At 44.7% G+C, this 16,702-nt stretch overlaps 1 protein-coding gene across 2 annotated transcripts; it reads left to right on the top strand.

Moving 5' to 3' along the window:
* The first annotated feature begins 1,488 nt into the window (after positions 1 to 1,488).
* Positions 1,489 to 16,273, top strand: LOC120901908. Of its 2 annotated transcripts, XM_040310271.1 has the most exons (8): positions 1,489 to 1,914; positions 5,796 to 6,072; positions 13,405 to 13,438; positions 13,567 to 13,802; positions 14,213 to 14,349; positions 14,500 to 15,038; positions 15,123 to 15,322; positions 15,399 to 16,273. In XM_040310271.1, the coding sequence occupies exons 2-8, from the start codon at positions 5,983 to 5,985 to the stop codon at positions 15,492 to 15,494; spliced, it is 1,332 nt and encodes a 443-aa protein (XP_040166205.1). In that variant the 5' UTR covers positions 1,489 to 1,914; positions 5,796 to 5,982; the 3' UTR covers positions 15,495 to 16,273. The 2 variants fall into 2 exon arrangements, with proteins under 2 accessions (XP_040166205.1, XP_040166203.1); XM_040310269.1 differs by having other exon boundaries at positions 14,500 to 15,322.
* The last annotated feature ends 429 nt before the right edge of the window (positions 16,274 to 16,702 follow it).

Below are 16,702 nucleotides of genomic sequence, written 5' to 3'. Positions count from 1 at the left end.
GGTTTGATCGTGTCGGATGTCGTGTTCGATTGCTGCTAGAGCGCCGCCTAAAGTTGCAGTATTTTCACACTGTGAAATGATCGTTGAAAGTAAATTAATGTGTTATAATGGTCGTTCAATTTTGAGTTGAGAGCATCCAGACAACAAATTGTTCGCTTTTTATCTTGACGCAGACTTTGATGTTGTGCTATGAGTCTTTTCCTGGTTATAAGGACCTAGCCGTAACTTCTCTTCTTTTCTTAGTACAACAACGGTTGTCGATCAAGGCCTGCCTGTACTTACTAAGTGGGTTTAGCTTTCAGTGATTTACTTATTATACATACGGAAACTGATTCCGGACCTATCCATCAGAAAACTGCGGAGCTAGCCGGAATCGATTCCGACAAAAACTTCATTTTTCCCATCACTACTGTCCAGGCGTTATCAACAGGATTCTTTCTTTCACCCGAATTTACAATAAATATGAGATACACAAGCGTTTTTTAAGCAACGTTAGTTTATTGTAGCTAAAAATTCAGTCGCTTGGTTCGGGGATTGGTGAAAGAATGGCTAAAGATCGTAATCGTTGCCACGTTCGGGAATTTTCGTGCTATCGGGACTGCTCGGCCCGATCGTTATCAGCACGACTCCACTTCGATAGTGTCCTCTATCGGGATTGACGGAAAACACCACTGTGCCATCGAATTGTCCGTTAATTTTTTTTAATATTTAACAATCTTTATTAGATCACATTATCATAACAAAACAAATGCTAAAATTCTTGGCTAATTTCAAATATTCAAGTTCAATTTCATTCAAGTGTTCAATTCAAGTTTAGCCAAAACATCATATAAATTATACAAAAAAAAACTTCAAGAATTTGTGATAAAATATATACTTTCACCCATTATTCGTGTTATTCGAGTAAACTTTCATGTTGTTATATTTTTTGCTCAGGAAAAAGGTCGTTACTTAGAGAACTTTAAGAATTCAAAACAAATTAAAGGTAACAATAATATAACGGTAAATATTCAAAGAGATAAGGTTCATTACACTTTTATTAAAATAAGTGAAACAGATCCAGATACCTAGCCAGAAAAAGGTCTATTGAAATTAAACCATTCTGATTGATTTATCATAATTCAATCCCATCATAAATTACCCTGCGAATGATACACCGCTCCGATATTAGCATTCCCTGTTCGGGAGCAATGCTGCAAGAAACAATAAAAAAAAACTTTCGTTGCAAGCAGGGACCGCCGCACGGTATACCGCACCGTCTCTCTACCCCACTGTACCGGCGAGACGGAAGGAAAATTGTTCCCTCTCCGTTGCCTTCCAGCTCCATCCGTACCATGTACCACCGCCCAGCGGGAAAAGGCAAAGCTTCCCCACCATAGTTGCCACAGCAAGAGAGCGGGAGCGCACGCGCGCACGCCAAGAAAAGTACCGTGCCGGTGGCTGGATGCTCAAAGTCAAGTTCATTCCATGTTAAGCGCGCGGCCCGTACGGACCTACCAACCGGAGTAGCTCGGGGAAAACTCCCCTCCCGAAGACACACGCGTGTACGTGAAGTGTATCATTAACGCGATCGGCAATTGTAGGTGTTGGTGGTTTAGTGGGAGTGTTAGTTCCAAAAAAAAGCATAAACAGTTCACAAAACGCAAAAACAATAAAATAATAAAATTTTCCCCATTTCACGAAAAACGCGTGCCAACAAAACAGAGGTGGGAAGCGAAAGGAATTTGTCACGCAACCTCCCGTTCGACAACGGTTGGAAAAATTGTCCCCATTTGCAGTGTGTACGAGAGTGTGTGCGCGCGCGGTCGATTGCAATTGCCAGTTGCCAGTTGTCGTTCGGGTTGAGCTGCTGCAGTTGATGAGTGTGTGCCGGTGAAGAAGTTGCTGGAGCTTACCCCCGGTGCAGTGATTACGGTGCGTTGAATATGGAACAGCCGGTTCCACGGTTTGCGGGGCAACCTGCTAAGGCAATGAGCAAGAAATGTACTGACTTGTGTGTAATTTTCGTCGTAAACGGGATGGTTCTGTCGTCGGAGAGTCTTCGATAGGGCAATGGGACAATGATAAAAATTGTATAAATTTGTACAGCTACTCAAACTCTTAAACAATACTATGATGAAGTGGTTTAGAGTGGGACTACAAGCTCTAAAGCTAGTGCTACTCTTTGCTTCACACCCTATATCGACATTGTAAAATGGCATAAAACATTTATTACAGTCACCGTGCTAACGAGGTGATCGAGTGATCTTCAACTTCCGCCACTAGCCACGAGACAAAATTTGCACTGTAATGCTGGATTGCCATTATTTTTTGTCTCTCATAAGGCATCAGCGCAAAGACAAAGGCTCGACAAAGCGTTCACAATTGCTGGCTTTTAAATTTCGTTGCACTTTAAAATGCATTTCACTGTGCTTTTTCGCCGCTTCGATCAAGCCACAGCCACAGCGCTCGATCTATGGGAAGTGGGTTAAATTGTTGACGAAGAAAGCGCTTTTCTTGACAGGTCATTCAATGATGGTGGTGATAGTTTGTACAGAATGCTATTTAATTTGTCAACATGCAAGCGGATGGCAAGGAGGTTTTGAAGACATTTTTCCATCCCTTCCGAACTATTTGATCAGTAAAAAATGTCAAGGGAACCATTCGATTGCTGTTTAAGCTCCTAAAAATTAATGTTAACGCAATTCACTGCAAACGTTTCCCCCTATTTATGCTCCACTCTGTCCACGATCGACTAAAGTTTAACTCATTTGTAACGAGCACGCGGCATTAAACAAATCGACCAGCTCCTGCTGCACGCTGTACCAATTGATTCCCCGGCGATGAATGCAACGCGATCAGCAACTCGTCACCCCATTCGCCCATCCATCAGCCGGAGATGGAACCCTGCCAAACCTGTTGATCGCATCGCACCGGCTTTAGCGAACCGGTGGTAAGCAAGTTCGTTAGAGCGCACGCGGTCCCACAGGGGGAGGTGTAATTAATTAGCTCAACCTTTCTCCGCGCCTAACCTAAATCGGATTGCGCGCGATCGTCCGGGGTTCCATCTCCGGCCCTGTTACCGCCCGCCTTTTTTTTTTGGTTCAAACTCAAAGTGCGTCATATTTTGGATTATGATCGATGCACGACGATCGCTTGTGTGGCTGGTCGGATTGTTTTTTTTTTAAGTTTTCCCTTTTTGTGTTTAAAAACACGCGAAACGGGAGCGCGGTTTGCACCGCACCAGCCGGCCGGCTTGGCGGCAATAAAAAAGGAAAACGCGTCGAAAATGTGTGCCAATTGATTGTGATGGATAAAGTGTGAAGCGAGGGAAACACAGCACAACACTGTTCGGTACAGTCGGAACAGGCATTAAAGTAGGGCCCGGTGGGGGGACAAGGAATCGTAACGATCCGCTTGCTTTGTTTTGCACATACTTACTTTCCTTCTAAAGCACGGTTGATTAGTTCTCATTTTGGTCCCATTTTGGTCATCCCACTGAAACCGAGTAACGATTTAATCCGCCCGTGCGGGTGTGACAGATCCGTAACTGCGATCCAGAAACGTCCAGCTCCCTCTCCACTGATCGCACCGGGCCCGAAGAGATCAAGGTCGAGATCAAGGGAGTGAAATGTTCGCCGCAGAGTGAGAAATGAGTGAAATTAGTTTGGTGTATGAAAAGCGGTGTTAAATCGACTCGCATCACTGAGCCTCGGGAGGAGGGGATGGTTTCGATTTAAGGAGAAGGCCGAAAATGGGGGTTTGTACACAAGTACACCAACAAACTTTCCAAGCAGCACCGAAAAAACAAGGTTCCGGGTTAATTTTTCACGCACCTTCAAGCGTACTATTGGGCCGATTTTGCGTTCGAGCAGATTTGGAATTGGGAAAAATATGCCACACAGCACAAAGCACAACGCGCGCCACTGAGAGTGAAAGGAATTGTTTGCTGTGGTGTGTATCCCCAATCCCGGTGATTGGTGTGCTGCTAATGATGCCGGGAGAGACGGGGCAAGAGATTTTTGGTAATTAGAGTGAAGGAAATCGAGACCTCTCGATCATCCACTCTTGGGAAACGGTGTCGCGGTGTCACGCGCGACGCGATTCGTGAAAAAAACGATAGTCAGCCGGGGCCGCCACACTCTCAGATTCCGGCGACAAGTACTGGCTGGTGGCGTGACGCCACCAGTACCCGCTCTCTGCTGCTTGTTATTGTTTTGATGTGTACGGTTGGTGTTTGGGGCCACACCTAAGCGAAACGAGGGCTTGTAAACCCCCGGCTGAAGAGATCACTATCGGCTGGAATGTTTGGGCAACTGGGAAAAAGGGGAAACATGTTTGGAAGCGCACCCGGGAGAGGGAGAGACAAGCAATTTGGCGATTGATATCAGCTTTCCTTTCCGCTTTGCCCTGGAACAAGTTTCGGGTGTGTTTATGCGGGGTTTTTACCCATTTTGGGGAAATATCTGGGACAGCGCAGTTTAGCAAATGGGCATACCCGGCGTTTAGGAAGGCGTTTCGGTGTAAATTGCGTTTTGGAAGCTTCGAAGATCTCGTTTCAATGGCGCATTACCCTCCAGTGCTGCCCGCACCAGCAGTTAGTAAAGGTGTCAGATTAATAAACTGGTTCTGCTAGAAGCGGAACCGCTTACTTTCTCTGTTGCGGTTTGGGACCAGCATCAGCACTTTCCCCTTTAATGGGTTCAGAAGAAATTCAATCTTACTATCCCGCGCTGCTGCTGCTGCACCTGATGCACCTGCTGACAGACAGACCAGCATGTCCGCATGACACTAAACCGTACTTTGCAAATTCATTTTCCGACTTTCACGCGCAGGAAGCGGTCGAAATTGAAAATGATCTCTTCCGACCCTAAGGTAATGGGGGCCCCTGTGCACACGATCGACACTGCTTCCGCTCAGGCCCTTTCGCACCAGCCACGGATGCTGGTGCATTTAACCTTATTTCATCCTGTTTGTAGGACAGCAGCAGCAGCAGCTTTGTACGATCGAGGGTGTCATCGGTGCTCGAAGTGCCTGCAGTGTGTTCGAGCCGGTTTGCCGGTTTGCCGGGGAACCGGTCGCCGAGTGCATCTAAACCGTGCCCCTATCGCGCACTCGGTAGATCGAAGCGTTGGTTTGTAATCGGTGCTCACCTACATACAGGCCGTGGCTGTGGCCGTTGTGTCGGGAGGCCGCTGTAGCCGATAACGAAACGGTTACCGGTCGCGGAGAAATAGCGGGGAGGAGCGAAAAAACCGCGCCGTAAATTGAGGACAGAAATCGAAACTAGTTACGCGGATCATGGTTGGTGGTGGTTCTGTTTGTGTTGCTAGTGTTGTGCCTAATTAGGGTTTATGTGCGTGAGACATAACGGAGAAGCGATCGATCGTAAATGGAGGATCGACAAAGATCGATACCAATAAAAAGAAGTTTGTTTTGTTTTGTAGGAGCTGGATCTAAGTGTATGATGAACAGTGCAGCACAAGCAGTAATAGCGAACCTTCTGAAGAGTGTTGCTTTCTCTCATTCTCTCGCATCAATTGCCATTTTAAGCGGCTGATCCACGTGCAAACCATCTCCTCCAAACAATCCCTCCGCAATTAGTTCCATAAATAGACCTTAAATTTTCGCGATCGTTAGATATTTCCGTTTTTTTTGCACTAAAGCCATGAACCTTGCTAGAGGGCCCTCGTTCCTTCTTACTTTCCATACCGAAAACGAAAACCAATAATTACGGGTGCTGCTGCTGCACTTACATTAGCATTCGGCGGTTGGTTCGCTGCTTCACGTTTTTAATCTTGCTCCCTTCTTTGCAGGCGCGTACAACAACAGGTGGGAAGGCAGATCAGTGTACCCAGCCCCAGTGACTGCTTGGACGTCCGGTCAAGCAGAGATTTGAATGACGAGCAGTGCACGATAAGGTTGCACGGTTGCACGGTTTCCTGCAGCAGCAGCAGCAGCACCACTGCACATCCCCTATAACGGATCGCCTGAACGGACTCAATGCTGACAACGAAAGCCAAAATGAAGCTACTAAAATCGAGTTTGGTCGAGTGCAGCAGTGGTCACCTGGTGGCAGTGCTCTTTACTGTGGTAAGTGAACGCAATTATGAACAAACGTTGTGTTGCTACTGTTTCTAGGAAGTTTTTCAGTGTGTGTGTTTAGTCTAAAAACAACCAATCAAAGTATATATTGTAATGGAGCCACCCCCTCCTCCATCGGTTTACGGGATGTATGATTTTTCAGGGCTCAATTTTCAAGTGCGCTTACTTGCAGCTGGTGCAACAAATGCTACCACGCTGCATAGCGAATGCAGGGCCCGGGTTCGTCGGTACCGCTATCGTTGAAATCTTTCGCTTGCTTGTTTGGCGAAACGGAGTGTAGCCACTGTTAACCGTATCATCCGCGATGGCGCTGCATAGCTGTACTCACTTCTCACGCTATTTGCTGCTGTTCCGCAAGGCTGCAGTATGGTTTTGCAAAAAAAAAGATATTCCCGTGCGCAAATAATTCCAAGAATGTTCGAAATGAGAGTAAGAGTAAGGGAACTCAAGAAGGCAAAGGGTTGGTTGTTTTACAGTGTTTCATTCAAAGAGATATCTTTGTGGATATTCCTGCAATGCATAAATAGCTGGAATGAGTTGGTAATGTATATGAATTTTATGTATACTTCCAATAAGTTCCATAATCTATTTTTAACTTCAATTTATACAACTTTTTCATAAATAGCAGAAAGTTCCAATTTCTAAAAAAGTTTAGTTTAGTAGTTTAATGTTTTAAAGAAATTCGAGAAAAAATTAATTTTATTAAAATTTCAAATCGAACGTTAAATCCAATAATAACCCATTTGAAATAAAATTCTGCATCGATCAAATCAACATTTTGAAAGCATAAAACTATAAACATTAAATTGAAAAGTTTTTAAAATATGAAAAATCAAACTCAAGAATCATCAAATTTGTGGTTTTTATTTTATTATTGTTATTTTTATTATTATTGTTGTGAGCATTAAGCTAGCAATTGCAATCCATTTTTTGCCTATTTTTTCAACCACAAGCGCCTCCGAACGATTTGATCTAGAACAGAGCTAGATCTAGATTATCCCTCCAAAATAACTGTCATTTGGACAACAAGGTATCACACACACACACACCCCCGAAGCCATAAAGAACTGTTGATGAGCGCATGTTAAGCTTCTTGTTAACGAAGTGCAAAACAAGCCAACTCCCGCGGGCCAACTCAGGCCAACGGGAATGCAAATAGAGCGCAAAAAAGGAACACGTGCATTTGCATGCGCCCCTCCCCACTGAAAGGTGCCCGGTACAAATTACCCGGGCGCTTGCATATTGCCCTGGAGAGTGCAATTCCGGCTTATCGGTTTACACCGTTCGTTACAAATGTACAAAAGCATGAATGAAACAAACAAGCAGCGGTCTGAAGAAAGCAAAAGCGGAGGTTGTAAAACCCCGTGATCGTTGGATGGTTCGTTGGAATTTTGCCAGCCGGGTGTACTATTAGGGTATTAATTTAGTCTAACGGATAAGTGCTGCCGGGGGTATTATTATAGCGTTTTAAAGTTAAACTGTCAACCGCAAGCGTGGTTATGCTGTTATGCAGCCCAAGGGAGCGCATCAAGGTAGAGAGACACAGTGAGTGAGTTTGAGAATCGAATCGTACAAATTGATAAATCATCTCAGGGATGGGATGGGATCGTTTAGTGGTAGGTTTGAAGTACCGCTACGTGGCCATCTCGTGCTATGATATTAAAACCACACACGTATAGAGAGAGAGCGAGAGAGACAAATGACTGACTATGACGAAAGCTTTGATTAGTGGGTTTAGAGCGGTTAGGGATGAGAGACTTTTTCTAATCTTTCCTCGTAAACCTCGTTTATGCGGAATTTATTATTTAATTAATAGTGATTGTTTTATGATTTTACTGCGAACTACGGCTTCTAGGTGCAGTTGCCGATGTAAAACCGGCCCCCTCACCGTCGAAGGCATGCAGTTCCGGCAACGGAATCGTTTCGCCAATGCACCGAACCGTCCCCGTAGAACGGATGCTTCCGCTACTTGCACGATCAGCGTGATCTACTGGAGCGTGAAATTATTTAAAGCGATAAATCCACCAAGCCAGCAAAGCCTGCAGCAGCCTGCAGTGTACAGTTAATCCGTGGCAGTTTGTGTGCAGCGTGCAGCGTGCAGCCCTTTGCCATTGATTTGAAATGACTGCTTTTTTCCCCCGTTCCCTCGAGACGCTTTGAAAAGCTATCAAAATTCATGCACCAATTTCTCTGCAGTCTCCCCACTTGCCTGGTCGGGTGCATGCATGCTGCCCTCGGTAGAGACCCACTTCGCAAAAAGGGGAACACCAGCGGGCGGGCCGTTCCGTCACAGAACGTTTTCGACGGGAACGAAAGCGCATTCAAATCCCAAGCGCGCATTCGCGGAAACGCGGTCAGCTCGTAATGGAAGCAAGGGAAAGAAAGGTACAAAAAGGGCATACGCAGGGGGGCACTGCAGTTTTTTATGCTGAGATTCAATTTCATAAATTCGTATTTTCACGCTCAGTCACACACACATGAGCTTAGGCTGAGGCACAGACTGTCATCACGGAGTCCATTTCAGCGCACCGGCAATGGAAGTACCGTACCGTGGCGGGGCAAATGCGCAAGTCAAAAGGGGTGGAAAAAGGAAAAAAACCCACGAAAGTACACATTTACGACAGCTGCAGCTTTCGTACAGCTCTGTGTCTGTGTGTGTTTTTATTGGCATAATTGTGTCAGCATGATTAAGCCGCCACACCACCAGTTGACAGCGCTCAAAGTTCAGGCAGTGTGTACCGAGCGAAACCCCAAACCCCACAAAATTTGTCCACCACGTGTGAACCATGGGGCAACCGAACTGCAATGCCGTCCGGCATTAGCACACAATGCCCCTCGGTATATGACGATGATCGGTCAGCTCACAAGCGATGGACAGTCCGCAAGCAACTGTCGACACCGTTTCTGCGTTTGCAATCTTGATGTCCAAGTTCTCGACGGGCCTGGCTGCTGGCATACATTCTACACAATCTTTGCCACCGTCGTGCCACCTGTCCCCCGAACCATTACAAACACACACACAGAGCGACACGCCAGACAGCATAAGTGGCAGGGTATGATGTTATGATCTAGTTGCTGCTATGCAAATGTGGCAATCATAATCGTGGCAATTTTCCTATCCAAAATGTTCCACATTTTATTCTACTGTGACGTAGTGTGTGTGTGTGTTTGTGCGGGTAGTGAGGCAGTACCTCCATTTGGTGCTCACACTTTCTCACAAGCCCATCGTGGCAAGAGGTTAGTGGGTTCTCATGCACTTTGGCTGCTGGCTGCGGTTCAGTCCCCACTGGTGGTTGCATAAAATTAAACGAATGCTTTTGTTAAAAGGGGGTTTGTTCAGTGACGGGCAGAGGCAGAGTTGTGTCTGTTGAATCGCAAGGTCATTACTGTTAATGAAGAAATTTGACCATGCTGAGCCTTAAACTAGAATACGATCATCATGTGGGCAGGAAGTTTGTAATAGTTTTATTTCGCTAAACAATGCATGCCTCTCCCATGCATTACCTTAGTTCAGTAATACAGCACAGTGCAGCACAATTACAAAAATCTATAAAAAAGCAGTTAACACAGTAACACAATTAATTCTAGAACAAGTGAGAAAGTGAGCTTTTTTGCTGTATTTCTCCTGCTGCGTTTTTTTTTTGTTTAGAGTGTGCGTGTGTCTTCTATCGAGCTGCACCGGATAAATATCCGTTAAATCTCGGCAACAGGTGCAGTTTTGTAGGGCCGGCGCTGCGCTGTGTAAATTGCCCAGCATGCCCAAGCAGCTCGCAGTACCACTGACCATCCCCCCAGCATGTTGAGTTGGGCTGGGCATCTGGGTTCGTTTGTTTTTGCCTGTTTTTACGGCCGCGCTTCACCTCAGCGTCTGTTTGTTGTCAGTCAGTTTTCCCTTCACAATTTCCCGCTACGATCGCGGCATGCGATTTCAGCGGATTGAGGGTTTTTTTGTTTGCCTTATTGGATAATTGTATCATCCAGCTCTCGACTCTCGAGCCACTTCGCTCCTTCACTTTGATGCGTAATCGAACCAGCCACCACATGGGCCGCCACGAACGGTGAAGCCACGAACAGGGGGAGCCGTTAAATAGCCGGCACTTTTCCTGCGCCGCACGATGGGCCGCTCCCGAGCTTCCCAGTGCTGGACACGTGGTGAGCAGCGAGAGTGCTAAATGCGGCTCAAACGGCACGAAAATGCTGAGGCGAACGAATGAGAAGTAGGGAAAAAAATTAAACAAACTGAACCACGGAACAGGTTCGAAGGAAAGGGTTCCTTGTCAGGCGGGGGAATACGCACACACACACGTGGAATCCTCGACATATTTGATGAAAACCGCTTAACAAGCTGCTCGACGAACAAGCTGCGAACAAAACAGTCAATACGCACAGCAACAAAAACACGAGACGATATATGTGACGACTGTGGGCAAGAGTGGCAAGATTGCCAAGCATAAGCTGGGATGTTTTTTAGTGGGTTTGTAGGGCAACGCACAATCGATCGAATTAAATGTGTTCCGTAAGGTAGGCAGGTTATACGATTGCCGCTGTGTATCTCTCTCATTAGCGGTCAATGGAGGGTTGATTTATAGAAAAACAAAAATGCACGTGCAATCAAAGCTAGTGAACTATTTTTGTGTTGCGCATTGCATTGCTGTCTAGTGATATTTAATAGCGTTTGTTCGATGACATGTGTACCTATCGCTTAACTAAAGAGGGCATGCGACAGCTTTCTTCTGTTGACATTATTGATTAACGTTTAACTAGAGCAATTTGAATTTGAAGTACTGCTTTTGATACTGCTTTGATTAAGCTTAGGCAAGTATTTATTGATTAAATGTTTTGTTATTTTACGTAAATTTATTTCTTAAAAACAAAATCTTGCTAAAACGAACGTGTGTTGAATACATGTCAAATGAATTAATTTTTAATTAGAATGGTTTGCATACATAAGTTTTGATCTTATATTTCATAATTTACCCATTACGTAGCCTCAGGGCTTATTATTTTAAATAAATTAAATAACTATGAATATGAGATTCAAGATGAAAATATTGGCTTATCTTCTTATTAATTACACCACACGGCTACAGACATAATACACTCGAAATGCATAATACAGACGATATACAGTCGTTGCCGCTAAATTTAGACTCTAACTCTCTTATGTTTTTCTCTAAGGCATCATTTTTTTGTCTCTAAGGCATCAAATTGTGACAGGGAGCCAATAGCTTTATTTGCAAAAATTTAACTTAATTTCTGAAATTGTGCGTTTTAAAAAGTATTGGATTTAAGTTAAGTAGTTAATAATGTCATTGGTAGAATTTAAAATATAACAATTGTTATGCCTATTTTCGTAAATTTAATGGAGTGAAAAATGTTTGTAAATTCTTTTAATTGCGAAATTTCGCTCAACTTGCTTTTTAAATGTTTTAAAAGATTACACGCCTTTACTGTCGTCGTTTGCTTGTATGATGCAATGCATGATTTTTGATAAAAAGGAAGGTTTCATTGAAATATAATGTAAAATCTTGAGAAGGAATTGATTTTTATGAATGCCTTATTTCTTGTATTTCTCTCTGCTTCATTTAACAACCGTTGGAATCATGCCGGTATTATGCAGGCTTTTACTAGACATATTTGTACCACTGAACCGGGCAGTTCTTGTTGCAGAGAAGCTGTCAAGCTAAGAGTATTGAGACGTTTCGTTTTTAAAGGAGCCATTACTTCTACCTAAAGACCACAGTCTCACTAGAGGTGAATCGATCATTACACAAACTAAGGACCTACATTCGTGTGACCGCCTAAGTTCTAGGGTTTACACTCGTGTTGGTGGATTATAACTGGTGGTCCTACACGATCTAATATGATGGATCAGTCCTGTGATGGGCCTACTAATATGTCCAGGCAGTAAAAGCGTAAGTCGCTTGGTATTTTGTTTAAATATCACCAAGCTTTGTATGTAAAACTCAGACTGTAGAAACTTCCTGGCAGTCTTGGCCTGCCTCAGGACTGTCCGAAACCACTCACTGGCTCACCGGGTCTTCGTCAACCAAACCGTTATCCTAGTCTTAATGGTGGATACTGGTCGGCATCGTGGTACAGTCATCAACTCGCACGACCTAACAAGATGCCCACCATGTGCTCAAGCCCCGAATGGACACATGGATGGACATGGACTATGGATAATCAATAAGCCATTGAAAGCTAAGCCCACTAGTGATATAGACAAGCCATGGTTGACAATGGTTGGTTGTGCTAAAGAAGAAGAAGAAGAACAAGAATGGCGGACGCCTCCACACACCATAATGTCACCTCAATCTTTACCAAATCTTAAAAATAGAATTAGACATGTTCTTTAGTGCTGTAAGTGAGAGTTTGTATGGGAAAGGAATAACAAACTAAACATAATTTATGTGATATTTGTTGATTTGTTGCTTAGTTTAAAGAATATTGTATATTAGAAGCATAAGCTGGATTAGAAAACAAACATTCTCTACATTCAACATCATCAACTTCTTCAATTTCCATTTTAAACTAATTTTTTTTAAATTAAAGTCTAGTTCAACGCACACTAAATTCTTTACGCTGGCCGCATTCTCACCAAAAACCTCAATTCTAGCCCCTCCAAAAAACCATTCAAACGGGGTACATCTGATCTGTAGTCGTTCTTCAATGCTCGGAACAACACCTGACCAGACCCTCTCCAGAAGCACCACTCGAGGGAAAACAAACAACAATAGCACCTTTCTGCGTTGAGCCACCTATTATGGCAATTACCCTGTTCGTGCGGGCAGCATCGAAATTCGTTTCTCCTCCATTCGCTGCTCGATCGGTGTGTAGGTGAATTTCGAGCAAACCGGACAACCCACAGCATGCCAATGCTCTTCCGTTAAAAGCATTTACGGCGAGGGGCATTTTTGGGTTTGTTTTCATTCCTCTGCCGATGTTTGTGTTTTGCCGATGGGTGGCGGTGGTGGTGGTGGACCGCTTTGAATGGAGAGGTTACTGATCAATTTGGTTACTCGGGGTTTGGGGTCCAGTGCAAGAAACAAGAAGGTCAGTGGCAGTGGCTCGCGCACATGCGCACATGAACCACGCGGTACCATACGCATGCCTGTGCGGCAATTGGCCTTTCCTGCATATACTCACAGCCCCAAACCCCTCCCAAGCGATCATGCTGTAATTGCGTAATTAGGCCATTTTGCACCATATGGACGTGGCGGTGCGCACGCCCTCGCACGCTGCCGGTTGTTCCTTTTTGATTACATTTTTATCATAAAAATCATACTTAATTGTGTTCGTTCTCTTCCCATGGTCTAGCTATTGCCGTTGGTTCGAGCACAGGATTATGATGGTAAGTATGCTGCGCTATACGTTAATGAAGAATGTCCACAAAAAAGCCTTCCTTCCAACCAAACACATTGTATCAAATGCCACATACCAATAATACCTCCCCATTTCCACTTAACCTTTTCACACCAGTGACGGACATACAGTGCTCGTTCGCATCGCAAGGCTCCAACCTGGGCGACATTATAACGGCAAAGCTGAAGAAACCGATCGGCTTCAAGGGGGCGCCCCTGTTCGCGGACGACCGGGCCGTGAATCCGGAAGCCGATTTTGCCTGCTCCATCAAGCAAGATCGTAAAGACGTGAGCGAGCTGGCGTACGATCTGAAGATTACCGATTTCTCACGGTGCGGTGTGCTGAAACGAAATGTAAGTTTTTACGCGCTTCTACTGGTTAGGGGTTAAGAGTTTCAGTCCATCAACACTACACACAAACACACGTGTAGCGAATGCAGGCTGCTTAAGTTCTTGAGAGAGCAGGCAACAAAAAACGTATGAACAATTAACTACAAAAAAAAACTGCCAAACAACACGGCGCACAACATTCGAAGAACGTTACTGTTCCATTAATCCGGAACCGGGCAGCGCCTGGCAGGCTTGTGCACGATCGATATGGGCGTTGGTTGGAAAAAACGAGCCTCCGGGCGTTAGGATAGTAATAGGGTCACGGTAAGGTGCCGTGATGCACCAGGCTAATGAAGAAATTGCTTTTTGGTGTACGGTTTGCCCATCATCTTCTCCCTCTCTCTCTCTCTCTCTGTCTCTTCCTCCCAAAACAGGGGTTCGTGCACGTCCGTATCTGGTTCCCGCAGTTTCCATCGGTGGTAATGCAATCCGATCAGGAACTGATCATCATGTGTAAGCCGCCGGAACCGACCGTTATCCAGAACAAGGCTGCCGGATTCGCGGGAAGTTTGTAAGTGTGCGCGGTTGACCTTAATTCCAAATTGCTCCCCCAGTCCTCCGTCTTTGGTTTTTTTTTGGAGCTAGCATCGACACAGGTTGATTGGTTTGTTTTGATTGTTTGGTTCCTTTGGGTGTTATTTTTCCTATTTCCCCCCGCCAGCCCACACGGTGCACGCGTTTCGGGCGTGGTAGAGGAAACACCGGGCCGACTGGAGTACGAGGTCGCGCTGTACAAAGAGGCGCCGCCGATCGCTCGCATCAGCGGCAATCTGGCTGGGCTGAAGAACCATTCGGCCACCTCGCTGCCGGCGGTGACCAACAACGAAGTTCCGGTCGATCAGGCCGTCCCGATCGGTACGAAGCTGCAGCTGCGGGCCCGCATCAGCTCCCAGAGCGTGTGGAAGTACGTGAAGCTGATGGAGGTAACGGTTTCGCCCGATCCGGACGATCCGCACGCGCAAGGATCGGTTTCGCTGGTGCGGGATGGTTGCCGGAACCGGGACTTTGCGTCGATCATACCGCACCAGCCGGCCCGGTACCGCGACAAGCCGAACGAGGTGTTTCTGGACTTTGAGGCGTTCCTGCTGAGCTCGATGAAGGAGCGGAGCACGCTGTGGATCCATTCGCAGATTAAGGCGTGCATGGACGCGATGGACTGTCAGCCGGACTTTTGTCTGGATATGTACGAACCGTCCAAGAGTGAGTGTTTGATGAAGAGCTTAACTTTGAAGAAGTTTCGGTGTACTAAACTCCGCAAAAAAACATCGTTGATCTGTTTTGTAGGACTTGGCAGAAGACGGCGCGATGAGCAGTCCCGGAACCGTACCGAGTACACCAAATTTAAGGAAAACATTGAATATACGGTCATAATGCCGGGAGAGTACGATGATGCGCTGCGCTACCAGCAGAATCCGGAGCAGTGCAAGAATTTTGTCGTCATATCGGGCCTTCTAGCGGCACTGCTGGCACTTTCCACCGTGATAGTAAGTAGAAGATGTGGGAAATTCAAATCAAGACTGCTTTTTAAATGTAAAATTCGTCTACTTTTCAATTCTTCAGACATGTGGACTGGCATCGCGCATGCAAGGCAGTGGCAAGAAGAGCATCGATGAGCTAAACGCGAAGGGTTACTCTGGGCGGGCGATTGTCCAGTAACTTGCGGTACGGATTTTCACTTAAGACACACTTTTACGAATGCTTCTGTCGCGCATCTGGAGGACTTTAAAAAAACAACCACTCGTTACGCACGGTACGAGACGTCACCAAACGAAAGCTTAATCAAAGACACGAATGGAACTCGAGTTGCAATATTTAGTATCATTACTTCTTTTAGTTTTTGTTTGATTGTGTTTTTCGCTTCCTCTTCCAACCTTAGCGTTACTTTTGCAAGTAGTTTTTAGCATAATAGAGAGTAGGTGCAGTAGCTGCATTTCTACTATAAGAAAGAAAACTAGACAGCACTTGCAAGTAGTTGTTAATCGATCGATTGATTAAGCCTGATTTTTAAAAGAACATTCCTTAACTACATACGGCGGTGTGCAAAAAAAAAAAATCAAACTCCACCCCGTTTTGGGGTGCTTTTTCTTTTTAAAGGTTAGGCTTACCAACGGAACGTCGAACAAAGTAATTAGTAGTATTACGACAAACTTAGACTGCATTTCACGAATAGTATTAGAAACCGTTTTATACTACCGACTAGAGCGAGCTGGTGAGGTGTATTTATTGTGCATTTAAGCGCGCTGATGTGACGCGGATGATTTAGTTCTATTGAATCATCTCTTGCAGCGATACAGGTCGACCGCAATTGGTTTAAGCTGACGTTTTTGAGCTGTATGAGAGGCAAATTGGGTTCTTAGAGGGAAACCGGTAACGAATCCCTGAACGAATCTGTTTTATGCTAGAAATAAAATAAAAACTTCCCTGTCTGAATAGAACGTTCAATGTGTTGGTTTCAATTAGAGGTGAAGAAAGAACTTCCAGTCCTAAAAAGTTCTGTAAAAAAAAGATATTTGGAAAAAATATTTTGCAAAACAGTTTTTTTAGATAACTTCATACAATTTTGTGATAGAAGATTTTCTAACATTTTTATTATTCATCATCAGGTCCAATTGATGACAACAGGCTGCTATCAGGTCCAAATTTGTTGATTTACAAATATAAAATGTATTAATGTATCGATTTCAAAAGATTTGAGAGCATGGAGTAATGAAGGATATTAAATCAGTTGCATTTTTCATTTATTTTTTACATAAGAACGTTCCCTTACCATGCAATTCGAAATTATTAAAACTCCTACCGAATTTACATTCATCCCTAATACAAAAACGCCGTTAATTCAAATAAGCTAGCCAGCGATTGTTGTA

This window comes from Anopheles arabiensis, chromosome 3 (assembly GCF_016920715.1).
Source record: "Anopheles arabiensis isolate DONGOLA chromosome 3, AaraD3, whole genome shotgun sequence".
In the NCBI taxonomy this organism is placed as follows: domain Eukaryota; kingdom Metazoa; phylum Arthropoda; class Insecta; order Diptera; family Culicidae; genus Anopheles; species Anopheles arabiensis.
Note: the sequence above shows the minus strand (reverse complement) of the source record. Positions and strands in the feature narration are given on the sequence as shown.

Excerpts from the sequence above, each read along its gene's own strand:
- LOC120901908 (XM_040310269.1), top strand. The coding sequence starts at position 5,983 with ATGCTGACAACGAAAGCCAAAATGAAGCTACTAAAATCGAGTTTGGTC. Across the intron at positions 13,439-13,566 it reads TCGAGCACAGGATTATGATG|TGACGGACATACAGTGCTCG; the intron begins GTAAGTATGCTG and ends TTTTCACACCAG. Across the intron at positions 13,803-14,212 it reads GCGGTGTGCTGAAACGAAAT|GGGTTCGTGCACGTCCGTAT; the intron begins GTAAGTTTTTAC and ends CTCCCAAAACAG.